The sequence below is a fragment of the Delphinus delphis genome, chromosome 2 (assembly GCF_949987515.2).
Source record: "Delphinus delphis chromosome 2, mDelDel1.2, whole genome shotgun sequence".
Classification (NCBI taxonomy): domain Eukaryota; kingdom Metazoa; phylum Chordata; class Mammalia; order Artiodactyla; family Delphinidae; genus Delphinus; species Delphinus delphis.
In genome coordinates, this window is record NC_082684.1 from 43,204,985 (window position 1) to 43,232,592 (window position 27,608).

The window sequence follows — 27,608 nt, forward strand, 5'->3', positions numbered from 1 at the left end:
AACCATTGTCTGTTTTTTTAAAGAGGATTATTAGCTATTCCAATGTGAATTTAAGAACAGATGTACTCACAGTACAATGAAAATAGAAGATTCATGTGCCATTCATACTTTGGAAGTTGGAAAAGTATAGAATGGTCAGACTGGCTTAGGGATACTCAACTTATTATCCATCCAGCTTAAGTTGTTTAGGTGTCTGCCCAAGGCCACTGGTGTCATTCTGAGTTAAATATACGGGTTGTAAGATGTAGCAGGTAATTTTACATAAAAGCAGCCATGGTAATGAGATACTGCTCTTGAGTTGTTTGTATAGTAGTTAAGTATTCTGGTATAATGATTTGCCGTTTAAACTATACAGATGCTCAAAGTCCGGCAACACCCTGCTGCTAATAAACTCAGTGACCTCAGGAAAGCATGACAGTTGAATGGAGTGATACTGGCATGAGGCCAATAAAGGGTGTGTGTACGCCTGGCACGCTTGGCCTGAGTTCAGACTGTTTCTTCCAATACTCATTTTTCCACTCAGTATCAGTTCTGTTTCCACATGCATTCTAATTTATTTTTAAGCATTAAATGTGGGTATTTTTATTTCAGCTTTACAGATCAAGAAATTCTTTAAGTGACAGGATAGGGGCTTTCTGAATCCTTAAATCCACTCCTCAAAGTAAAAAAAAATAAAATTCTAAAGATTAACAGTGTCTGATGACCGACAATCATCTCACTAAATACAAAATTGGGCAGTGGCATCAATTGCCTACAAAGTTGGTAGGTACTTTTTACACAACAGCCCAGCAGGATATGATCTTTAGGTTATAGATGAGTGAAGAAATGGAGTTTTGAATTAATCTGATTCCAGAGCAAGGAATTTTACAACAGGCATAAAGCAGCATCCTAATGCTGAATAAATATGTGCTCAGCTACCCCCACCAATTTTGTCAAGCAGATATTAACCAAACTTCAGTCGTTACAAGACAAAGATTTAATGAAAGTTTGTCAGTGGGTATGTATTAATCCAAAGGGCTAAATAGTTAAATAGAAGTAAACGAAGTAAATGTTACATGTTATCATCATCTGATTCATCTTCTTCCTTCAAAGATTCCTGTTAAAGAGAAAAGTGTTTAAAATCAATTTTTAGCATTGCTATAACAGCCTGAATCTAATTAAGCACTTGTCATTAAAATTCTTTGTAAGTGAAAATGAACACTGGTTTAGAATAAGACATTCAAGTAAAGAAACAGGTAACTAAAGTACATCTTGCTGTAACAATCAATGACTATATTCTTGATAGGATACACACAGTATGAAAGCATTAAATGTCCTGAAAAAACTTTGCCATTTTCACAAGCACAAAAAATTTTTTTTGGAACCAGGGCAACTTTATCCCCATTGAGGATAACCTAGAAAGTTTTCATCCTTCAGTTCAGCTCAACTCTTAAGGGTTATTTAAGAAAATTCAACGTATCTCCATATCTTCAGCTAGAATCGTTTTCATGCTGTGGCTTACCTTGGCATATTTCTCTGCCTCTTCCCTTATATCTTTTGGAACAATTTCATGTCTTCCGTTAGTTACTGTAAATTAAGCCATATATTTAAATGAATTAAAAACAAGGACTGTAATTGTGATTTGCAAATACCATATAATCTAGCCAATCTACAAGTGTAAATACCAGATTCTCTGAACTCATCTTTGTGTGTTTTCCCTACATATTAAATCTGCCCAAATTTAGCTCTTATAATAAAGAATACATTATGCTAAGATTTATCCTGATGCTATTAAGTCCTGAGCATTCATTCACAGCATGGTTAGATTTTAAAAGCTGTCCTTGAAGCCTTACAGTTGCCATGCTAGAAAGAAAAATGGTGATTTCCCAGTAATTCTTTTTTAAAATATGCAATGGGGCTTCCCTGGTGGCGCAGTGGTTGAGAGTCCACCTGCCGATGCAGGGGACACGGGTTCGTGCCCAGGTCCGGGAGGATCCCGCATGCCGCGGAGCGGCTGGGCTCGTGAGCCATGGCTGCTGAGCCTGCGCGTCCGGAGCCTGTGCCCCACAACGGGAGAGGCCACAACAGTGAGAGGCCCGCGTACCGCAAAAAAAAAAAAAAAAAAAAATGCAATGGATGTTTCAAAAAAAGTAAATAAACTAGTCACAGCTTTAGTCAATTATTAAGCAGAGCTTTTCCTTCAAAAATAGAGTACCTCCTAAATTTGTTCTGGCTCTGTTTGTATTAGAAGGGCACCCAGTGGTCAGAACACATTGTGGCCAATATTGCAGTTGAATGTGTGCCTATTTCATGACCCAGCAATTCCACTCTTAACATATATTTCTAAAATGCTACTACATATGTGTACCACAATAGATGTACAAGATGTCCACAGCTGCATTGTTCATTTTACAGTAAACAAACACTGGAAAGTGCCTAACGGTGTAACAACAGAAGAGGAGATGAATAAAGTGTTATTTTCAGACAACAGAACACTGTACAGCAAGCCAAATGAACAAAAATACTACTGTATGTAACAAAACTGATTTACACAAATATAATTTTGTGAAAAGAAATGAGGAACAAAAGAATCCATAATGTCTAATTCCATTTATATAAAATTCAACAACAGGTCAAGAACTATGGTGTTAGGATTCAGGATAGTGGTTACCTCTGGGGAGAAGCCTAAGGGGTGATCTGGGGGGCTGGTCTACTTGTTGACCAAAGCAGTATTTACATGAATGTATCCATGTTGTGACAGTTATCAATTCATTTGTTATTTGTGTACTCTTATATGTGTATACACCATTACTAATTTTTTGTTGTTTTTAAGAAAAAATAAGGCACCCAGTAGTACATTAGGTTTGGTACAGATGACTCTGAGAGCAAATAAATGTAGAAAAATAACTTACTTTCACCAACCCAGCTGAGCTCTAGTTCAAAAGCTTTATCCTTAACTTCATCATGTACTATGTAAATTCTAGAACAGAAAGAGGACGTTAACATTCATTTGGTCATCTACATACATAGTTCATGCACCTAGCTCAGCAAATTAGAACAGCCATTCCTAATGTAAGTATCTATAAAATGATACACACATTATATACAGTCTATTATGAAAATTACACTAGGACTGATTAAAAAATTAAACACTCACTACAAAGGATTCAATATACCTTACACCTTTACAACCCAAGTTGTTTATTTTGATATTCTTTTTTTTTTTTTTTTTTTTTTTTGTGCTGTATGCAGGCCTCTCACTGTTGTGGCCTCTCCCGTTGTGGAGCACAGGCTCTGGACACGCCGGCTCAGCGGCCATGGCTCACAAGCCTAGCCACTCCGCGGCATGTGGGATCTTCCCAGACTGGGGTACGAACCTGTGTCCCCTGCATCAGCAGGCGGACTCTCAACCACTGAGCCACCAGGGAAGCCCTTGATACATTCTTTTAGAGACATACCTGAAAGATACCTCCTAAGGAACATATATTCAAATGGGAAAAGGCCATCATTCCCTGTGTGCCTTTTCAGTATATTTTTTTCCATTCATTAACTGATTTTTTTAAAAACCAAACTAATTCATTAGTTTACAATTAGTGGTCTCTTCGTTCTGCACCTTCTTGGCAGGAATATTTTTAAACCCCTTAAGGTATGTCCCTTAACCTGGCCTTCAAACAGTACATGACAAATTGCTGCCAGCAAGAAGGCACTGTCACACAACATATTAAAGTAGAAGTAAAAACAAAGTATCAGCAAAACTTTCTTATTTTATACTTTCCACCATCTTATACAACAAAGTAACAAAAGTAATTTGGAGAGTATTCCTAAAGCCTTGCTTTAAGAAAGCACCTTAAAATTGCTAGAACTAAGTAAAAGAAGCATAGTGCTCCATTTTATTAAATGATAAAGGGATGGCTTTCCTACACGGAACAAAGTAGAGTCTAGTGTTACATTTAAACATAAAAGGTGCAGGAAGAACTGATTTCCAGAAGACTTCTCAGTGAAGGAAATTGAGTTATCATGTTAAACTGCTGTGCAATTCAATAAGGATTACTTTTTAACTAGTTCTATTATATGTTAGTTGCCAGTGTCCCCTAGGTTGTTATTAACTGACAGTCATAGAATGGAATGGATTCTGCTTCTTCACAACTGGAAAGGGGGGAAGGGTCTCATGGTAAAGGGGGGTGGGGGGTGGGAAGTGAGGGTAGCAGGAGTGGTGGACGATTAGTACAAAATTATAAAACACTTGTGATTTTAATACTTTGCTACAACCATCAGTATAGAGATTAAGGGTACCATTCAAATAGTATATTTATTATTATATAATAGAGCCCTCCAAGACTTTTCCCTTGCATGTGTTATTAGATGTAAAACCTGAGACACGTGCACAAAATGCTGACTAGACCATGTTCATGTAGTTCTAATGTGGAGTAGTTAGAAGTCTCTGTGAATTCTCTGGAATATTACATTTACTACTTTTAACTCTGAAAAGCTGGCTGCAACACCAGCATTTTATTAGATTTTTTGAAATACCAAATGCCTGCCTTCTTTGATGTAAAAAAAATCATGGGCTTCGAAGCATGTTCACTGAGCTTTTACTGGCTTTGTTGTTGCTTACTATTACTGTAATATGAACTACTTCAGGCTTTCTTCAGCTATTGCTAGATGTTTTGAAACACTGCTCTTCTCATCTTGTTACAACTTTAGCTGTAGACCTTAAAGTTGTAAGCTAAGGTTAATATTATCGGGACTTCTGAGATTTAAGAAGTCGGGAGCTATCAAATGAAGTCCGTAGAGGTTCACTATATCCTCCTATTCTTGAATTCTGTCACCTGAACAGGAGTATATTTTGTCAAAAGCTATTTTTCCCCATCCTATTCATTGTCACTTGGATATTCTCCTTAATGAGCCATCTGAGAATGTTGGATTCACCTTCTAAAACTTATGCAACAAGTTATTTCCAAACAAAACGGCCTCAGGGTTAATGTATAAGGTAAGGTCAAGTGAAATATTTTTGTCAATGCTAAGGAAAATTTCAACTTACATTTTTGCAACTTCTTTAACAACATCACAGCAGGTCATTTCTTTCATCTACAGAAAATAAAATATATATTCATTATGTTATGATTCAAAGAAGAACGCTTTCCACCTGTGTAACTTTCCAGGTTCTTTCCACAACTTTTATCAGTAACCCCATGCTCTTGAGATAGATTCTCAGATATAAAACCAAAGAAAATAACCTGAAATACAAAAAGACCAGAACCAAAGTTTTTTATTTACAGTGTAATGTTTTTTAATGATTATGCCAAAACATATTCTGGACAACCCTTGGGCACCACTAATTTTGTGAAAAATATTAAAGTTTATAAAAATCTAGATTCCTTTATGAATTTATTCACAGGCAGACCCTGACATTTAAAACATTAGCAAAGAAATGTTTTTTTCTTTTCTTCTTTATAGCCAATTCAGGATAATAAAATGTAAACAAACCACGAATACCTTCTATATTCTAGAGGGGGATGAAGGAGTGAAATAAATTGTCCCTCATGAAACTGTTTAAGACAAAAATGCAAAATGTCAGGGAAAGCTTTGAAGAACCAAGATCTGAGTGGGGTCTTAGTTGGATCTGATTTGATTTTGAGGAAGATAAATGAACAGCACAAAGCAAAAGTGAACATTTGGAAATCAGGGTAGAAAAACAGCCCTTAAATGCCCAGCAGAAAAGTCTGCTGTACTGTAGGTACTGGAAGTAACCAATGCAAAAATTTTTTTAGGAATATGTGTTTCTGAACACAGCTGACAAACAAAAAAAGAGCAAACTAGTGTTCATATTCTGGATATGTGGAGGAGGATGGAAAATGGCGAAAAATAATGAATATAGTCATACAGCAGTCCAGACTTGAGGTGTATATCTAGGCTTATTATTTATTTTTGGTATTTTTTTATATTTAGAAATCTTGATCACCCAGCTTATACAAATAGGTAAAATATTGGAAAATAACAACTGTTCACTCAATCTAGATGGAGATATTTTGTTGTACAGTATCTTTTCTGATGATTAATTTTTTTCATGTTAAAACTGGGAGTGAAGAAAAGGAAAATACCAATATTCATACTTTTGCCCTTACATGTTAAGTTCTATATTTAGTATATTAATTGTAACATACAAAGACAAACTTAAACTTGAAAAGATACATCTTAAATGTCAAAAATATTTTTATATATGTTGGTAAAGTTTATTTCATAAAGTTATATTCTTGGTAAAACAGAACACAAGCAGAAAAGCAGACCAGAGTAATGCAGGGGTTGGCAAACTCTTTTTGTAAAGAGCCAAGTAGTAAATATTTTATTAGACTTATTGGGATATGGTGTTTGGTCCCCGTCACCAACTAAACTCCACTGTTGTACTAGGGCAAAAGCCAGAGACTGAATATGGCTGGGTTTCAATAAAACTTTAAAAAGCATTGCAACTAGAGATTATCATACGAAGTGAAGTCAAAGAAAGACAAATAACCATATGACATCACTTATATGTGCAATCTAAAATGTGACACAAATGAACTTATCTATGTAACAAAAACAGACTCAGACACAGAGAACAGAGCTGTGGTTGCCAAGGGGGAGGGGACTGGGGGAGGGATGGAGTGGGAGGTTGGGGTTGGCAGATGTAACTATTATATACAGAATGGATAAACAAGGTTCTGCTGTACAGCACAAGGAACTATATTCAATATCCTATGATAAACCATAATAGAAAAGAATATAAAAAAAGAATGTATGTATTTGTATAACTGAATCACTTTGCTGTACAGCAGAAATCAGCACAACATTGTAAATCAACTATACTTCACTTTAAAAAAAAAAAAATGCAGGCAGTGGGCCAGTTTGCTAACCTCTGATTTAGAGCATATGTTTTCATCATTAAGTGTACATGTTCCTCAATAGAAGTAATCGTTCTCAATTCTTAAGTACGATTTGTTAGTATTCCCATTCCTTGCTAGGATTTAACCACAGAGGACAAAAGAACAATTGTACTAAACAATCTATTTTCAAATTTCCACATAATACTACGGAGAGATCAAAGCAAAAGAGAAGATAGTAGAAGACAGGGACTTAGCACAAACCAGGGAGTATATGATGGAAAAGAACACTGGTCTAAGAGTTATTAGGTCTGTGAATTGTTCATAAGCAATATTCTATGACTCTAGCCAGTATGTTTAACCCAGGGCTGGACTTGGACTAAGTGATCTCTAAAGTCCTTTTGTCAATTTTATCAATACTAAAATACCAAACATAAATTAGGCTTTTATACGTCTAGAACTTGCCATTAAATTCCAAGCACTAAAAAAATGTTTTCTAGGACCTAGCCTTAAATAAGCTGAATAAGTTAATTAGTTGAGCATTAATATTTAAATGTATATAAAATTTTTTCTCACTGTAATTTACCAAAATGTTGATGAATCATACACCTGTCTTTAGGGAAGTTTCTGATAAGCAATGAAGAGTTGGTGGGTACTGTTTCAATATAAAGTTGATCAATTTATGGCTAAAAGGAAAGCCAGCAAATTTTTAAGAAACCTTTTTCACACTAATAGATAGATGATGGGTTCCCATGCCCTATTTAGCTAGGAACAAAAAGGAAAGAGAAGCAAAGGAGCACAGACTCTTAATGTGTAAGACTTCCACAGACAAAAGCTGTTCTCCAGATGGAAGAAATGATACAATAAAAGAGCAAAGTTCTCAGCCTAAGGGTCACAGGGCTCCATGAATGGGCTTCAAGGATTTTGTGACATTATATGAAGATTTGTTCGTATTTTTTTTGGATTAAGCAGCCACCAAAATCATAAAGGGATCCATGACCCAACTCTACAGGTAATATGCTACCAGCTTTCCTACTCAGCCACCTAGCTAGCAGCTTCAGAAAGCTCTACTCAAAACAGCAAACCACACTTGGAGTAAAAGGTTTAGTTTGTGGTGATAAAATTTCACCACATGAGGATAATGCTATAGCAAAATTTCAAGCAGTAAATATGTATGTATTACCTGAAGCTTTTCGATTTCTGTCTTTGCAGCTTGTCTGGCTTTGCCAATGGCACAGCCCCAATAACCCTATTTAAAAAGAACATACACGAAAAATACATATGTATTATTAAATTAATATACTATCATAAGTCATTAATGACTACTGTTTATTTAAAGGTTAATGAAAGGTTGTTAAATGACATTCAAAAGCACATCTGGAGAAATATAGTCAAAAGACATTTTAATGACCACCAAGGGACTCAAAAAAATTAAAATAACTTAAATCTAGAGTAATCTGTATTATTTTCAAGAAGTATATCCAAAGAAAAACAAATTATTTCATTATGTATATACACTTCATGAACTATAAGCACTTCTGAGGACAGGAATAGAAAAAATTTTAGCATTCTGACAATGGAAGTTATTTTAGAGAAAGAAATAATTCCTAAGAGTTAAATAAGCCTTTTTTTAATATATACATATGAATTATGTGTGTGTGAATATATACTTTTTTTTTTTTTTTTTGCCACACCAGCACAACTTGTGGGATTTTAGTTTCCCAACCAGGGATTGAACCTGGGGCCTCAGCAGTGAGAGCACGGAGTCCTAACCACTGGACAGCCAGGGAATCCCCTAATTTATACTGTAAAGGTTTTTTTACTTGTGTAACCAGTGTATAATGACAAAACATAAAGAACATTTTTTTTAATGAGTATTAAAAAAACCATAAAAATCTCAGAAGACACTTAAGAAAAGGTAATTAGAGAAACGTCCAAGAAATCCCACTTGAAATCCTTTTTAAAAAGGGAATTGGGGAACTCCCTGGTGGTGCAGTGGTTAGGACACAGGCTTTCACTGCCATGGACCTGGGTTAGATCCTTGGGTGGGAAACTAAGATCCCACAAGCCGTGTGGCACAGCCAAAAAAACACAACAAAAACAAAACTTTAAAAGGGACGGCATTGGGCTTCCCTGGTGGTGCAGTGGTTGAAGAGTCCGCCTGCCGATGCAGGGGATACGGGTTCGTGCCCCGGTCCGGGAAGATCCCACATGCCGCAGAGCGGCTGGGCCCGTGAGTCATGGCCGCTGGGCCTGCACGTCCGGAGCCTGTGCTCCGCAGCGGGAGAGGCCACAACAGTGAGAGGCCCGCGTACCGCAAAATAAAAAAAAGGACGGCATTACATTCACTTTTACATTCATTTTTAAGATACTGCTAATATTTGTAGTAATAAAGGAAATAGCACATATTCAAGATTTTATCTTCACTATGCAGTTTCTATAATAGCATATTTAAAGCCACAAATCTGGGACTTCCCTGATGGTCCAGTGGTTAAGACTCCACACTCCCAATGCAGGGGGCGATCCCTGCTGGGCGAACTAAGATCCTGCATGTGGCATGGCTCGGCCAGAAAACCAAAAAAAAAAAGCCACAGATCTTCCTCTGCCTCACATTCATAGGTTATTGTCATTAATGTTAAAACAAGAAAAAAATGTTACCTTCCTTGAAAGAATATTAAAGAAACCTCATATAATCCAAATACATGATTTAAGTGCTTAATGAGAGACCATTAAACTAGAAATAGAATTTCAGATGATTCAAAACTACTCACATATGAAACACCCGATGGGTCAATCATGTAGAGTTGTGCACCATCATTCACACTGTAAGACCCTAACATGAAACTACATAAAAGTAAATTAGTAATTTTAAACCATGATTCTTAATACCAGAAAAGTATTAAAAAGTACAGTGATAGGGCTTCTCTGGTGGCACAGTGGTTAAGAATCCGCCTGCCAATGCAGGGGACCCAGGTTCGAGCCCTGGTCCGGGAAGATCCCACATGCTGCGAAGCAACTAAGCAACTAAGCCCATGTGCCACAACTACTGAGCCTGCGCTCTAGAGCCCGCAAGCTACAACTAGTTAAGCCCAAGCGCCTAGAGCCCGTGCTCTGCAACAAGAGAAGCCACCACAATAAGAAGCCCGCGAACCGCAACGCAAAGCAGCCCCCACTCGCCGCAACTACAGAATGCCCGTGCGCAGCAACAAAGACCCAATGCAGCCAAAAATAAATAAATTTATAATAATAAATAAAATTTAAAAAATAAAAAGTACTGTGATAAAAATGCAATTGTACTTTCTAAGACAAACATTTACTAATACCCATATAACTCATAGTAAACACTTTGATAATGTAGTTTGGATAAAAACTAGTATATACTTGAAAACTTTTCACAATTCATGTGCCTTTCTTTAGTATTAAACTTTCTGATGAAACTTTCCTGAGAGGACAGCAGTGGAGAGAAAGGAGTACTGATAGATGGACAAGTAATAAGGGGGCCCAACAGCTAAAGGAATAAACATGAAAAAGCCAAGGGGACAAAATTCCTGATGTGAATACGCTGAAACTACCTAAAACTCTTGTTCCACCCTTCATTCTTTTCTGGCTATTCCCCGGTATTCCTCCATTTATTTTCCTGCAATAAAAATTGCAGGAAAATTGGTTCAATGCATTTTTTTATGCTCAACAAATTAAAATTAGGGTATTAAAAAATCATATGAATTACTGATATTTTGAAATTACAAGTAGAAAAGAAACCAGCCTTATCATTTCATGTGCAGAATACTGTAACAGCTACATCCCATTTAAGAACATCTGACCTATTGCTTAAAGTATATCAGATGGAAACTAATGAGAAAACTGAAGTGTCAGTATAATTGGCTACTAAATAGTAACAACATGGAATATATTTAAAATCAGTTTGCCATTTCCTGAAAATGTTTGGGTTTAGTTCCAGATACTTTTTTCCCCCAGTTTTATTGGGAAATAATTGACATACATTGTTATATAAATGTAAGGTGCACAGCATGATGGTCTGATTTACATACACTGAAATGATTAGCACAATAGGTTTAGTTAACATGCATCATCTCATATAGATACAATTAAAAGAAAAAAAACTTCCTCCTTTTGTGACGAACTCTAAGGGATCTACTATATTAAAAATTTTCCTTTTTATCACACATCAGTGTTAACTATAGTCATCGTGTTGTACATTATATCCCTAGTACTTTAAAAGTTTATATACCTTTTGGGACTTACCTTGTGGGGCAGTGGTTGGGAATCTACCTGCCAGTGCAGGGGACATGGGTTTGAGCGCTGGTCCTGGAAGATCCCACATGCCACGGAGCAGCAACTAAGCCCGTGCACCACAACTACTGAGCCTGCGCTCTAGAGCCTGCGAGCCACAACTACTGAGCCCATGCGCTGCAACTACTGAAGCCCACATGCCTAGAGCCTGTGCTCCACGACAAAGACAAGCCACCGCAATGACAAGCCCATGTACTGCAATGAAGAGTAGCCCCCTCTCGCTGCAACTAGAGAAAGCCCGTGCACAGCAACGAAGACCCAACGCAGCCAAAAATAATTTTAAAAAAAGTTTATATACCTTTTGACCACCTTCCTCCAGAGAATTTATTATAATTAGATTAAAATATTACTATGAATTCTGTGTTTTATCCTGTCCAAATCTGCATAGTCTTTCATTTTTCAGTTTTTATTTTTAAGTACATCATTTTATTTAATCACTGCCCTAATACTTCTTGATGATACTTCATTTTTTAAGGGTATAAAAGGCTAATTAGATTCTGAGAAAACAAATACCTACAGTACAGATACCACTGAATATCTCAGTAAATTTCATACCTGCAGCCAAAAGGTCTAACAGCACTGTAGAGTGTATAGGCATGTACATACATGGCCACTCTGTCTGCAAGATGCTGTGGGGAAAAACAGAAGAGCTTATTAATACTCTTCTCTTTCTGTTCCAAAGGCTCTTCAACATGTTATCAGCTTACTTTTAGTGGAATGTTATATCCAAAGTTAGATCTAAAGTTGGAAGCCTCTTCTCTCGCAATGTCTGCTAAAGAACGAGCATCTGCCAACAAACCCGCTACGGCCTGAAAGAAAAAAAAAGTACCAATTCAGTAGATAACATTCCTATCACAAATCAAGGAAAGTATGCAATTATTACAGGCTTATTTGATATTTTTAACAAGTATCACTATTAGAATAAATCTGTTTGGCTTAAAGGTCTTTCTTTACAAGGCATTCTGGCATTTTGATGCTTGAGTACGGGATTACAATTTGGAAATTTCCCAAGTGTGACTACATTGTTTTGTCCATTGATCACATTCAGAAAAACCTCCATGTCTCCCCATTCTCCACTTCATTATAAAGAACAAAACAACAACAAAGAAGAATATAACCATTTGTTTTGGTTAGAACTGATCCTTTATTTAAAGCCATTCTGTGTTCAAAAAGCTATTAAAAGTTTTCACCTAAAAGGCACAACCTCAAATTCCTTTTTCAGCTTAACTAATAAATTGTAATGGCAAATCAAAACATGACAAACCACAAATCTGGTGGCTTAGAATTGCAATTACTAAACCACGTGCTGAGACATCCCAGGGCACTATAGTGAACTCAGAGTTGTGGGGCATTTTAAGTTTGGGGAAACATATGTTGAAGTACTTAACGGTTTCAACATTAGATCATTCTACATTCTTTTTACTGCCATCCGCTCGTTGAAAAGCTGGGTTGCCATGATATAAAATAAGTACTGTGCAAAAAACAATGCAGAACAGGAAACGGGGTGGAGGTGGGGGGCGGCATCTAATCCAATTCCAAAGGTTAAGAAGTTGTGCAGTACACATTAGTTAACTGTGACTGTTTAAAAATATTTTTCTTTTGCTGTATGTGGTGAGTTTGTTTTTGTTTTGTTTTTACAGCTACTAAGTTTTTAGGACACAACCACTTAGTTGTTTAGACCTACATATATAATAAACAGAACCACTGGGTATTTCTTTTGGTCTAGGGAAGCCATGAAAACAGAAAAAACTACTGAAACACTTATGGGTACTGGGAACCAGTGGCACAGAAGATTTGCAGAATTTAAAAATAAGTACTATCAAAATTTTTAATAGCCTTTTTTTCTACTGCTACCTAGTAGTAGTAATAATGATGAAAATCCTTAACATATTATTGATCATTCATTACATGCTAATAAGCATTTTACATAATTATACATGAAGGTAGGTAGGTACTATTACCACCATAGTTTTGCAGGTTAGAAAACTGCTGTTTAGAATAACTTCCACAAGGATACCCAGGTAGTAATTTTCACCATTTAAACAATCTTCCATTGCTTTGGATAAAACCCACTGTGAAGTCTAAAAATTTATCAAATCACTTGGAGACAGAACATTAATCCTTCATTTTCTCCAACCCTGTTCAATGTCTAAATGTTTTGCCAATTTCCAGCTATAAGGAATGCCATCAGTTTCCTGGCTTTAAATAACAAATGGGACAAATGTGAAAATTCTAGGATGATAAAATTCTTTCCATCACTAAAGTGCTTATAAGCATATATGATTTTTTTCCAAAATATACCTATCTAAAGTTTTTTTAAGTGAAAGAAAGCAGGATTCCTTACCTCATACCAGCTAGGTTACAATCTGGCAAGTTTCAAGAAAACATACCAGTTTCACTGGCAATAATAAATTTGTTCAGGAGAGAAAACAAGTTCAAAAAAAAAAAAATATGAAGCAAAAAAAAAAAAAAAAAATTTTTATCTGTAGCTTTATAGTTTACTGGCTATATTTTGCTAGTCCTTTTTGTGTTTGTAACACATCTCATTTAGAAATAACAAAGCTACTCGTATTTCAGCAGAATGAGTGGATCCTATAGGATCTCACCCTGCAGAATGGTCTCTAGAGTAACACACAGACCATGCAGACCCAAGTATGAATCCCAGCATATTTCTTTACCACCTGTGCATCTTTTTCTCATCTGTAAAAATGGGATTAATATTACTTGTACTGGGTTGTCAGGATTAAATGAGATAATTTATGTAAAGAACTAGCATAGTACCTAGCACACAGTGTTCTCTTTTCTTCCTTGACTTTTCAGTAAGCAAAGTTAAAAATCATTTCTTTTCTTTTTTTTTTGGATTGTTGCTCTTACTGAAGAAAGTCTGACATCTATATAGGATGACTTCAGTATATACCAGTAATGTATCTATGTCTTGGCCTGCAACTGTGCAAAGCAGTCACTCAAGATACCAGCTGCATGAAATAAATACAGTGATGCTTATGAAGCTACTAGAAAGCATGTGTTCACTTTTCCCTTCATCGGACATCCTTTCCTGATGCTCCACCTTACTATAAAGGTCTTCTCTTTCTGATAACATCTTCAGTGTAACAGTGATCCCCAGAAAGGATACAAAAAGCCAAAGATTCATTGCCTCTCAAGCATGTACCTTCATTGATCTATACTGCCAAGATTTCTTTTTAACCCATACTTCTCACCCCCTCCCCCCCTCCTTTTCTTAAGGCAACTTGGTTTTTCATATCTATCTCCAATCAGGTTATACAATAAGAATGCTACCTTCCTTTTAGACAGTGAGCTGTTCACAAACCAGTAACTTTCTGATTACTTCTATAGCTGCTCTCTGCTGTTTCTGCCTCAGTGCTGAAGTATTAAATGGGTTCTTAACAATCACATTTTCACATATTCCAGTTAGTTATTTCACAAGAAACTGGACAAGGCAAAAAGGAACATTTTTAAATGTAACCTTACCATTCCGACATGCCGATCAACATTAAAAAGTCGTTTGTTAGAACCTTCTTCATAAAGTTTAGAAAGGACTAATTTTTCTACCCCAAAGACAACGCCATCTTTACATCTGATTCCAATAGCTGTACTGAAACAAGTAGAAGAAAATCAATTTTTTTAACTGAAAATAAAAGAAACTTTGTAAACCCAAGTTTAAAAAACAAAAACCACGAAAACAGGCAAATTTGTTTCTTAAAGCATATCAAGTCTTTAAAATAAATACATTTGAAAACTAGAAAGGACAGTCTAAAATGTGATGAATTAGATCCATATAAATAATCATGTGACCAAAAATCTCATATCATGACATGGAAAGATATTAATACATAAGTGAAAAAAGATGCCAACAAAATATGTACCAAATGGCACAGTGTCTAGCATATATTAGCCATCTTACAACAAATGCCGACTAAAGTCATGTGCAATTAAAACTGGTATGTAAGGGCTTCCCTGGTGGAGCAGTGGCTAAGAATCCGCCTGCCAATGGAGGGGACATGGGTTCGAGTCCTAGGCAGGGAAGATCCTGCATGCCGCGGAGCAACTAAGCCCGTGCGCCACAACTACTGAGCCTGCGCTCTAGAGCTCGCAAGCCACAACTACTGAGCCCGTGTGCCACAACTACTGAGCCCGTGTGCCACAACTACTGAAGCCCATGCGCCTAGAGCCCGTGCTCCACAACAAATAGAAGCCACGGCAATGAGAAGCCCGCGCACCGCAACAAAGAGTAGCCCCCGCTGACCACACTAGAGAAAGCCGGCATGCAGCAACGAAAACCCAACGCAGCCAAAAAAATTAATTTATTATTTAAAAAAAAATGGTACATAATATGCATACAAAAGACAGGCTACATACAAACTAAAAAGTTACCAGTGACTATTCTCGGTGGAAAGATTATAATTCTTTTTCTTTCTTTTGCTTTTTCTGCAATAATCATGTGTTGCTTACTATTTAAGTGTAAAAGAATAAACATTTTGTACAACTGTTTAAAACAAAGTAGATCAAAAAATAATCTGAAGTAAAATGTGGAGAAATTATACATTGCCACTTCAAGATGAAAATACATGAATTACTTTAATCTTCTAATTCTTTTAACAAAGAGAAACAACCAGAAAAATGAGCTGAGCCACAGGCACAAATATGTAAAGAATTGCAGACACTCCTTCCCCCACACTTCAGGTATCTTTTCAAGTTTAAACTCCTTGGCCCAGCTTTCAGCACTCCCCAAGAATCTGCAAAGCCCATCTAGCGAATTCAGTTTCCTGTTATAGAGGTCTTGTGCTCTACCAAATTCAACCTCACTGTCACCCCTCAAACACCTTAATGTTCATTTTTGCTTTTCTGTCTTTATTGCGGTTATCCTGGGTACTAGAATACACTTCCTCCTCACCACTGCCCATTTAAATAAATTTCCACAAACTTTTGCAAAGTCACTTGAATAGCCTCAGGTAGCCATTCCCAATTATCCCAACTCATCATCTTCCTCACCTTTCAGAACCTAAAACATTCTTTTTTCTAAACTAAAAGTTCTAAAAGTGTGGTTTGTGAGGTCAAAATTATTTTCATAAAAATACAAAGACAGGGGCGTCCCTGGTGGCGCAGTGGTTGAGAGTCCGCCTGCCGATGCAGGGGACACGGGTTCATGCCCTGGTCCGGGTGGATCCCACGTGCCTTGGAGCGGCTGGGCCCGTGGGCCCTGGCCGCTGAGCCTGCACGTCCGGAGCCTGTGCTCCGCAGCGGGAGAGGCCACAACGGTGAGAGGCCCTCGTACCGCAAAAAAAAAAAAAAAAAAGTGTGATGTTTCTGATAGTTTATAATGAAATATGTCTAATTTGGAAGCTCTGTTATAACTCAGTGAACCAATATTTTCCAAATGACCAACTCACAATGTTGACGGGTAAAACATGCAAAGTGTAAGACAGCCCAACAGATTTTAATGTAAAAGTAGAAAAAGTTCATTGTTATGTTTTCTGACTCCACACTGCAACTAATCTTTAAGAAACTAACATTTGTCCAGTTTTGGTATAGTATCATAAAACAACATGAAGCCTGATTTGTTTCACAAGCTCCAACAAAAGTAACAACATACTGAAGCAGAAGGAGATATGAGACTCTCTTTAATTAAGATTCAATTAATTATTGAGATTTACAAAAATGTAAAACAATGCCACTCTTCTCACAACATTTTTTTCTATGTTTTGGAAAAGTAATTTGCATTAAAAATGTTATTAATGGGCTTCCCTGGTGGCGCAGTGGTTGAGAATCTGCCTGCTAATGCAGGGGACACAGGTTCGAGCCCTGGTCTGGGAGGATCCCACATGCCGCGGAGCAACTAGGCCCGTGAGCCACAACTACTGAGCCTGCGCATCTGGAGCCTGTGCTCCGCAACAAGAGAAGCCGCGATAGTGAGAGGCCCACGCACCGTGATAAAGAGTGGCCCCCGCTTGGCACAACTAGAGAAAGTCCTTGCACAGAAACGAAGACCCAACACAGCAAAAATAAATAAATTAATAAACTCCTACCCCCAACATCTTCAAAAAAAAATGTTATTAATGTTACTCAAATATTTTAATAAATGTTAATTTAAATTATTTGTTAACATGCAGTTGTGTTTATTACTGTTACTTAAATGAATTTATAAGTATTTTTAATTTTTCAGTTTCAATTTCTAATATGGTAAATATTGATGAACCAATAACCTGCATAAATAAATGCTCTTCAGGGTGATGTTAAATATTGATAGAACCTACAACCTACATAATTAAATGTTCTTCAAGGTCCTCAGTGATTTTTTTTTCCAGGTATAAAGGGGTCCTAAGGCCAAAATTTTGTGTACATTTTTGTTCCAAACAATCTAGCCTTTCAGTTATGTTGCTCAATCTTCCTTTCATATCCTGTCTCCTCAATGAGGCTAAAGGGAACGATTATAATTTTACCCCGTTTCTCCTTTTGCATATTACCTGCTAGGAGCATACTTTTATAAAATAGTTTTGATCATGATATATATATATATTTTTTTTTAATAAAATGTTTTTAAGTATTCACTTATATGTCAATTATTTGTTTTGGTAGTTCCTATGCTTAACGTAACAGGTACTCAAAAGTATTTGCCTTCTAAATTCCCGAGATTGAATTTCTATCTCCAGGACTTCCCTGGCAGTCCAGTGGTTAAGACTCCACGCTTCCATTGTAGGGGGCATGGGTTTGATCCCTGGCTGGAGAACTAAAATCTGACATGCTGTACAGGCACAGCCAAAAAATAATAATATAAATAAAAAATTAAAAAAAAAAGAATTTATCTCTTTTTAATGCAGAATATAATCATATCAAATTATTTGGTTAAATGTTTTCTATCAGTTTATATGCCAGACTCGTAAGAAAATTCATATGTAATTTTTCTATTTTCTACTTTCTGTGCCCACAAAACAAACATTTTCAAATTTCATTCTTATGGTAAGGTATATGAAGTAGTTAGGTTAGATGTCCACATCCCAATTTTACAGACAGAAAAGTAACATTCAGAGGACTGAATAGTGGAAACCTATATAATATTACCATTAGGCAGCAGCTAGGAGAAAAATTCACATCTTCTGATCCTCATCCAGTATTCCATCATACCAAGTTACACAGATCCCTTTAAAAGAGGAACTTTCCTAGTAATTTTTCTTTATGCAGGAAAAATACATTAATTTTTAATGTTTCCATTTTAAAAAATTATATTTCTTCAAGTTTGCTTAAATGTAACTGTTTTAAACCATATTTAGAAATACTTTATAGAAAACAAATTGCTAAGATACCCAGACCCTCACAGGCTAGTCTCAATTTTCTGGGTTACAGATGACTTCAAAATGCATCTCCAGTTTTTCCCTTAGTCAAGACATCTCCCACCAGTTTTTTACACCAATGAAAATGCAAGAATGCAAAGGAGGAAGAGAAAAACAATGACTTCCTCAAGTCTTTCTCCAGCTCCTTGGCCTATGAGCCTATCTTCTTTAACCAACAGGAAAAAAAATGTGTCAACTTATTTTTTCTTTTTTTTTTTTAGGTCTTTAATCCATTTTGAGTTTATTTTTGTGTCTGGTGTGAAAAAATGTTTTAATTTCACTCTTTTTTACATGTAGCTGTCCAGTTTCCCCAGTACACTTATTTGCTTTCATTTTTTTTTAATTTTTAAATTTCTTTATTGTCAACTTTTTTCTTGAATTTGACTCTCTTCTGAACTCTTTCAGGCCTTGCACACAACGACAAATACAGTGCAGCCTAAAATTCTTAACAGCCTTACTTCTATTATATTATCAGATACTGACAGTTTGTAAGTAACAATATCTATAATAATACATTTAAACACAGAATCTACTAGCTTCATTAACAAATCCTGTAAGAAGACTTAAAAAATATTTTTGCTCAAAAACTTTAAAATACTATTTCATAAACCATTAGAAATCCACATACCTTCTTTCTACCACCCAGAAAATGCAAAAAATGAACATTTATTTATTCAGTAACTACTGAGGGCTATGTGCTAGCCCATGCAAAGACCAGTTACAGTCTCTACCCTCATGAAACTTCCATAATCAAATATCGAAGATACTAGTAGAAAGTGAAAAAACTACATCTACACGTGGACTTTTCTAAAATTCTGGACACATTTCCCTACTACACAGGTTTTCATTATAATGAAAACACCAAGCTCAAACATCAACACCATTTGTTTAGTAGGCCTAAAAAAAAATTTTTGAGAGATCTGAATGAGATGTCATGAACAAAATTTTTTTCATCCCGAAGCTGCTTTAGATTCAAAAATACGATTATTTATATATATATATATATATATATATATATATATATATATATATATATATAAAAAGCTGAATCACTGAGCTGTACACTTGAAGCTAACACAACATTGTAAATTAACTATACCTCAATAAAAAAAAAATTAAAGGGGCTTCCTTGGTGGCTCAGTGGTTAAGAATCTGCCTGCCAATGCAGGGGACACGGGTTCGAGCCCTGGCACAGGAAGATCCCACATGCCGCGGAGCAACTAAGCAACTCAGCCCATGCACCACAACTACTGAGCCTGTGCTCCGCAACAAGAGAAGCCACCGCAATGAGAAGCCCAGGCACCGCAATGAAGAGTTGCTCCCGCTCGCCACGACTAGAGAAAGCCTGTGCGCAGCAACAAAGACCCAATACAGCCATAAATAAATAAACAAACTCTATTAAAAAAAATTAAAAATGAAACCAGTTTGTGCAGACTATGTTCAATTAGAAATGATTTTTTTTTTAAATGATCATATATGAGACACAGATGTAGAGAACAAACGTATGGACACCAAGGGGGGAAAGCGGCGGGGGGTGGTGTTGGTGGTGGGATGAATTGGGAGATTGGGATTGACATGTATACACTGATGTGTATAAAATGGATGACTAATAAAAACCTGCTGTATAAAAAAAAAAATTTAAAAAAAAGATCATATAACTGATTGCAAAAATTCTTCAATATAAGACTCAGAGAATTTGTCAATAAGCCAGTAATTCAACTAAGATGTTACAGTGGTGGCAAGGAATCATTTTAGTGAATTACTCTAAACAAAAAAAGACAGAGTGAAGGAAATAAGTCCAACGGGAAAATATCTTAGTGATCCTACACCTTTTGGAGTATGGCAGCAGAAGAGAAAAATAAAAAACATCCCTGCTGAGATGATCATGTGACCAACTGCACAGGACATTTAAAACACAAGGAAATAAAAGATCAGACGATAAAGTCGCAATCCTAATGGCCAAGGAAAACAATGATATGTATCAGGAATTTGAAAAAGGAATAAAGGTCTAGCAAAGATGTTGATGAATTTGGTTTTATACACTTCATTTGAGACTTGGCAGAATGTCTAAGTGGATAATTCTGGAGTCAACTGAAAATATAGGCACATGGAAAGATCTGGCCTAAAAAGAGATCTGGAAATGACTAATAAATTGAGATTATTTTAGGGCATATATTATTCTGTGCCAAAGTAACATAACAAACCCTAATTACCAAAAATATAGAAAAGAAGACATTTAATACCTGGTTAAAACATGGTAATTTCAAGTAAAACAATGTTTCTTACCTACTATTTTCCACAGCCTTCATAGCATACTCAACTTGAAAAACTCTTCCATCAGGAGAGAATGTAGAGGCTGACAGGTCATACTAGGAGGAAAAGGCAATAATAAGCTTATAATGATGTATCTTTGGCAGTAATAACCTTACACTTTTTTTTCCCCCTAAATGGCTTACACATCAGAAATGTGTGTTAAATCTCAACACAGATTTTGCTTTAAAGAGAAAGGGGAAGCATGTCAGAGCAGCAACAGAAGCTAAGACAAAGTTATACACTTTAGATTTCTGCTAGAAAAGCAATGGATACAAGTCCTGCATCAAGTCAGAACTTTTCCCACACAGGAAATGGCTCATTTCTGAAAAAACTGCTATGGTAAAAACAGCATTGGAGCATTTTAATTCATAGCTGTGGCACTAAGAAACTGAGGGACCTTGGACACATCATTTAGCATTCAGACATTTAATAAGCATCTATTATATGTTAGTCACTATAAGGAAATACAAAGACTACTCATTCTAGAAGTCCTTCATCTTCAAAAATCAGACCATGAACAAATCTAGGAGCTGAAGATACAGCAGTAAATCAGAAAAGGTACTATGATGAAAATAAGACAGGGTGAAGTGATAGTCTCAGGGACTACCACAGACTACCTGATCAAGTAAGGCATTGTTGGGGCAATTATATTTAGTTATTTAGGCTAAGCTAGAATTAATAACAAGTAATTAGTCATTTAGGATATGGAGGAGGAGCGTCCTGGTATTTGGCATAAAAGACCTTAGGGTAGAAATAAGCTGAGCACAATAAGAAAAAGAAATAAGGCCACTGTATCTTGAGCACCATAAGTGGTAAACAGAAGAGTAAACTATATCAGAGGCATATAAGGGCCAAACTATGTTAAGTCTTTTAGGCTGGAGTAGGAAGTTTTCATTTCTATTCTAAATCCAACAGAAAGTCATTGGAGTTTGAGGGGGAAAGGGGGAGAGGTTATGTCTAATTTTTTTAAAACGTTGTTCATCTGGAAAATTAATTAGAGAGGGAACAAGAGTGGAAGCAGAGGTTAAGTATTCCAAAGGTAGTGTCTTAGACTATAGAAAAAGAGATGGAAGGTGTTATCGTTGGAGGGTACAATCAGAAAAACCTTGCTAATGGATTGGCCCTAGGAGTAGAGTAAAAAAGAAATTAAAAGTGCATCATAGATTATTTTTCATTTGCGCAACTAGAACTCGCCCATTCACTGAAATGAAAATTGTAGGAGATGCAAAATGGCAAGGGAAAAAGAAAACCCAGAGATCTACTTTGGACATGTCATTTGAAATGGCTATTAATCAAGTGGAGAGAAATGTCAAGAAGACAGGTCTTCATATCCAGAGTTCTTGGGACAAGTAAAGACAGGAGATAAGTCTTCAACAGTGGTGCTTCCTGGTCTCAGTTTGTTGATTTGTTAAATGAAGATCCTTAACTCTACCACTGTAATACCGAAATATCTCACCTGGTTATATTATCAAATATTTTTAAAGGGTTTGTAGAACCCTTTAGAACACTATTAATCTAGGGTAATATTAATGTAGTTGCAAAGTCAATTTGCTACAACAGGCATTACTGAGCATCAACTAATCCAAAAACTATATGACAATCTTAGCATCTCATAACCGAATGGATTAAACCATTCCAAGTATAAGTTGCGTATTATCAAACTCGGAAAACCAGTATTTGGGCCTAATGGTGAGTATAAAAGTCTTGTGCACAGTAGGAGTATAAAATGAACTGAGAAACCCATCATTCAATGCCTCTAGTGAAAACCACCAATAAATATTTCTAAACAAAAACTGTATTTTCTACATGGAGAAATACATAAAAGGAGTAAGCAGAAGATTGCATATATGCAGTTCGTTTGACAAAGGAAAGTAGTAGGCCGAAAAAGTTAACAAATCCAACTCCAAAATCCTGAACTGTCTTCAAAGTCAGAAGCGGTTAAGTCTGTAGCTAACCATTTAAACGCTTAACGGTACTGACACCTCATAGTGCTGTTAAGTGATTTGTACAGGAAAAGCTGAGACACAGGAAAAATGGAAAGGATTCTTCCGATTCCGCTTTTTAGACTATTTTTCTTATCAGTTCTGAGAAGGCTCCAGGGACTCATACAGAGCGGTCCATCACTACACTCGAAGGAAAGACAGAGAATCCCCGTGAGGCAGCAGCACCCCAGGAACTGCAAAGGGGTTCCTTGGAAAGCGGCGTCTCTGCCCTTGGACTCTCAAGCCGCCTTGCCTCAGTGGTTCTCAAGAGGCTAACTGTCGCCCAAACCCTTCACTCACACACAATTTCAGGCCCCACGAGTTTTCACTTTCGGTTTCCCTAAGCGACTAAAGAAAGTGACTCAGCAACCCAAAGCGGCTCCAAATCTAACTGCTGCGCGGCAAGCCCGCCACACCTGAGCTGAGAAGCTTCAAGCCACGGTCACTGCAGACGCGGGCCTAGCAATCAGCGTCGGAAAGACCCCCGGTCCACCGCGCAACTGGAAGCGGCCCACCTGCCTCCAGGAAGTACCAGCGCACCCCGGGCCGGCGCACCCCTCGCGGTCCGTCCGCGTTCCCTTCCCACGCTAATCCTTATGTAGACTATCACGCCGAGAGACAACGAACTCACCCCGGTGCCGATTGAGCTCATCGCGCTAAAACCCACGGGGACGCCTAGGTCTTCAGGATCTAAAGCGATCCCCCTACGCTGCAGCACGCAGACGAGTAACAGGCTCTCTCATTGGCTCTTCTTTCCACCAATAGCCTTCTCTGTGGCTCGTTCCTGGGGCCTTAGCCCAGGAACAGAGGATTGTGGGAAAAGGAAGGGGATGTGCGTGGGGTGCAACGCGCATGTGCAGAAGCAATAGAAGTGGGGTTACGTAGGATTCTGCTTACTTCTGAGAGTCAGGTTTCGGTCTTGAGGGTCGTTGAGAAACTTTAAGTTTTCGGATGGCTTGAGGAGCTGCGCCATTCCTTTTCCTAGGAATTATTATTTATCTTTTATCCCTCTCTTTCTCTGCCTAATTCTTTCTTAGAGCAAAGCAGAGAGATGTTCTTATACTCTTACAAAGACCGGAGAAAACGGTAGGGGAGAGGGTTTCCCTCCACCCTTGGCGGCCTTGTTCTAAACCAGTATATTGATGGCATCCCCTTCATCCACCTATTCTAACAAAAAAGAAGGAACGTGCGCTCTAAGGGTATCACCTTTAAGCTCAGGTCGGAATTTTACAGAAGCATTAGGACTCTTTGAGTGTGACTCTATTTAGTAGAATTAAGGATAAGACTGATTAACTATTATTTGTTGAGCTCTATATGTCCCAAGTACTCAGTTAAATACTGCTGGCTGATAAAACGGTGAAGGAGACATTTACATTCAGTGAGAAGAAATAGGCAACAAAAAGTAAATAGGCAAATAGTTGCATCTTGTGGTAAAAAAAAAAAAGAGACAATGGAAGTTTGAACTTTAGACCTATTATTGATACTTAAGGAAAGACTTTCTGAATGGGTGATATTTAAACTGAAACTTGGGGTTGTTATCGAAATATAAACTTGGCTTGTTATGGGAACTGTCAGATCAGTGTGGCCTGTCATAGAGATTAAGTGGGGGAGAGTGACAGGAAGTGAAATCAGAGAGGTGGAAGTGGGATCAGACCTTGTAGTGGTTTGGATTTTAATCTGATTTTAAATGGAAAGCCATTTTCCCCCCCTTTCCCCTGGAAAGCCATTTTTAACTGCTAAATACTTCAGTGTGTATTTCCCCAAAATCAAGAACATCATTTTACATATCCACAGTAAAACTATGAAAATTAGAAAATTAACAATACTTTTTTCTGATCTGCAGACTTCATTTAGATTTTGGCAAATCTCTCAGTAATGCCCTTCATAGCAAAAGAAAATCCAAGATCACACATTGCATTCAGTTGTCATGTCTCTAGTCTCCTTTAATCTGGAAAATTGTTTCTTAATATTTCTTTAGGTTTCATGGCATTAACACTTGAAGAATACAAAACATTTGCTTTGTAGAATATTCTGCAGTTTAGGTTTGTGTGACTTTTTTCATGATTAGATTTGGGTGATGCATTCTTTGTCAGGAATGCCACAAAAGTAACCTTGTATTCATATTAGAATCTTATATTAGGAGGCACGTGATGTCAGTTTGTTCCACTACAGATGATGTTAACTTTGATCACTTAAGATTTCTCCACTATAGTTTCAATTTTGCCCTTTGTAATTAATAAATATCTTGTGAAGAAACACCTTGAAACTATGTAAATATCCTGCAACTCCTTCACCTTTCACCCACTAATTATAGTATCCCATGATTCATATTTGAATCAATTATTATGATGATGGTTGCCAAATGGTGATTTTCTAATTCCGTCATTCCTTCCACAGTTAATGATTGGCTTTCTACCATGAGGTCATCAGTTTTTTAAGCAGAATGATATGATCTAATTTATTTATTAAATGATCTCTCTTGCTTCTGTGTGAAGAATGATAAATACAGGGAAGAACAGAAGCACAGAGACTAGTTGGAAAGCTATTGCAGTCCCGTGGGCAAGCAGTAATGGAGAATGAGCAGAGTGGCGGCAGTGGAGGTGGAAATACGTGGATGGATTTTAGAAGTGTAGGGCTTGCTGAAAAATTAGATGTAGAAAGTGAGAGAGAAGGAGGAAATTCAATTGCTAATTTCTGCTAATGAAGCATTATAATTAAAGGTTAGTTTTTATTCTTGAACAAATGGATAAAGAAAGGATTTGGATATACTTGGAAGACTAGCCATTTAATTTGCCTAACCCTCACTGAAATATTCTAGTTGCAATTTTTTCATGAAGGGTCCTGAGTTAGTCCAGGGTAGGCCAAGAAAGTGCTGAAGAAAGCTGAAGAGTATAGTCCTAGGAGGGTTCACCTTGAAGGTAAACTACAAGTACTCCAAACTTGTTTAGGGATCCAGTTAAACTCTTAATTAACTTTCCTGCTTGTGTGTGATAAACACAATTTGAGTGTCTAATGCCTACTGTGTATTGATTAATAATTATGAATTTGGAACGCTTTCTGAACTCGATGAACTGCCTATTTGGGGGCTGGATTGTTGATATATCTCGTATCTTGGAAGAATACACTGAATTGTGGTCTAAGGTTCGTGATTGCCTGATTCATTAGAAGACTTAAAAGGTGTGAGTATGGATGTGTTTGTTTTAATTACTTTAAATTACTTTAGAAGTAGTGCATATAAAATCGGTATGTAATCTACATGTCTTTCTTAGAGGGTGATAAGGTATTTTTGGTTATCAGAGTCTGGTTTATACTTCCATCTATTAGAATACATAACACAGTGCTTTGCACATGATAGGTACTTAATAAATGTGTTGAAAATGCAAATAAATACAAATTCAATTCCCAGTTACATTCTGCCAAGTTATAAAATTGTCAAAATAAGCCAGAATTTGCAACTGCAGGAAAAAATTGTTGGTGAATAATTGCATTAATATTTCAAGCTTGGAAATTTTAAATATTCTACTTAAATCCTAGGTGCACTTTGAGGAATCTAAACATATTTTATGCCATACCTTATTATTATGTGTTAATTAAGCAGCTCGGAAATGTGATGCGCAATGTGTTTAACTTCTAAATACTGTGTTTTAGGGTTTCAGGGATAGTAACCTAAGGATTCTGTTACTCCCAGGTTAACAATTAGGCTTTAGCTTGCTGTTCTGAGCAGTAGGATAGACACCACTCCCATCACAGAAATCTGCAGAGTTCCTTATCTAGAGAACTTCACTAGTATCTCAGAATATATATATTTCCATAGAAGATTATTCCATTGTCTCAGCTTGTCATAATTTGGTCAGAATCAGTTCTTCTCCTTTTCTTCTAGAAGTAACTTTCTTTGCCAGAAGACCCACAGTCTCTACAGTCCTTTCCTCTCAGCTTGTCTCTTGAGATGGATGGTAATGACAACCTCTCAGGGTCCTATCTTTCAATTGTCAGGCAGTTACCGGAAAGAGGGCTTATTTTAACTGAACCAGTATCCCCTTCCTCAATTTAACTTTCCTTGACTAGATCCTATTAAAGGAAAATAGCTAAGCTCCATTTTTCTTCCGTGTGTGTAACTAACTTCATTAAAAACTTTGTTTTTTAATGCCGCGTCCAAAATTGTAGGAATCCATTATGCCATTTGATAGAAAGTGAACAGTCTTGATACGTGTTTATGTAAAGAAGATAACGTATTGGGCAGTAAATATTTTAAAACACTGCAGAAAAAGAGATTCAGTGATTCTGTAATGAGAAACGCGTGTTTTCAGTGCCTTTGGGATACACACGCACTAAAAAATATTAAATCTAAATACAATTAAAGAACTGTTTCAAAGAATTTAAGAAACGAATTTGGAGGTTATAGTATGACAAATTTTTTAATGTAAATAAAGAATCATAGGAAAACAAAAATCAAATGTAATTGAACCCTTCAAGAGAAGAAAAAGGAAACCTGGTACCTAGGTGCCCGGCTAGCTCAGTCGGTAGAGCATGGGACTCTTAATCCCAGGGTCGTGGGTTCGAGCCCCACGTTGGGCGCAAGGTACCTTTTGTTATAGCACTTAATTTCCCTTGAATATTTTGAGGTCTCTCCACAGCACTGTAATTAAGAACGGTTTTGTTTGTTTTTTAAACCGGATTAATTTACGTACTGTCAATATTAACCAGATCTTCGGAAAAAAGACCAGTTTGCGAACGAAACAGTTCTCAAACTGCGCTTGCGCACTTAAAAGCGCAAGTTTTTCTTCCTCTCCCGGATCCCTCGCCTACTTCCTCCGTAAAGC

At 36.9% G+C, this 27,608-nt stretch overlaps 1 protein-coding gene, 1 long non-coding RNA gene and 1 other non-coding gene across 4 annotated transcripts in view; 2 read left to right on the top strand and 1 right to left on the bottom strand.

Annotated features, from left to right (window-relative positions):
• Positions 1–17,863, top strand: part of LOC132420244 (uncharacterized) — a 33,413-nt gene extending 15,550 nt beyond the window's left edge. The window contains exon 5 of one of the 2 annotated variants that reach the window (XR_009518336.1): positions 16,923–17,863. This is a non-coding gene — a long non-coding RNA (uncharacterized lncRNA). Of the gene's footprint in view, positions 1–11,829; positions 11,858–16,922 lie in introns of those variants that run through there. The other variant, XR_009518337.1, reaches the window with a different exon arrangement.
• PSMA3 (proteasome 20S subunit alpha 3) lies at positions 962–23,570 on the bottom strand. The gene is made up of 11 exons (XM_060004487.1): positions 23,420–23,570; positions 20,780–20,862; positions 14,637–14,760; positions 11,855–11,956; positions 11,703–11,776; positions 9,608–9,680; positions 8,020–8,085; positions 5,021–5,067; positions 2,892–2,959; positions 1,502–1,566; positions 962–1,096 (listed from the first exon to the last, which is right to left on the bottom strand). Exons 1-11 carry the CDS (start codon positions 23,438–23,440, stop codon positions 1,052–1,054), a joined length of 768 nt encoding a protein of 255 aa, XP_059860470.1. The 5' UTR covers positions 23,441–23,570; the 3' UTR covers positions 962–1,051.
• A 3,720-nt stretch (positions 23,571–27,290) lies between these two features.
• TRNAK-CUU (transfer RNA lysine (anticodon CUU)) lies at positions 27,291–27,363 on the top strand. Its single transcript has one exon. It is a non-coding gene; the product is annotated as a tRNA-Lys (tRNA).
• Positions 27,364–27,608: the final 245 nt, after the last annotated feature.

What these genes read in the sequence shown, in the direction of transcription:
- PSMA3 (XM_060004487.1), bottom strand. Translation starts at nt 23,440, where the DNA reads ATGAGCTCAATCGGCACCGGG. An exon ending in GTTAAAGAAGTTGCAAAAAT is followed by an intron (nt 2,960 to 5,020) that starts GTAAGTTGAAAT and finishes TTTCTGTTCTAG; the next exon opens with AATTTACATAGTACATGATG. An exon ending in GCTCAGCTGGGTTGGTGAAA is followed by an intron (nt 1,567 to 2,891) that starts GTAAGTTATTTT and finishes CTTAATTTACAG; the next exon opens with TAACTAACGGAAGACATGAA.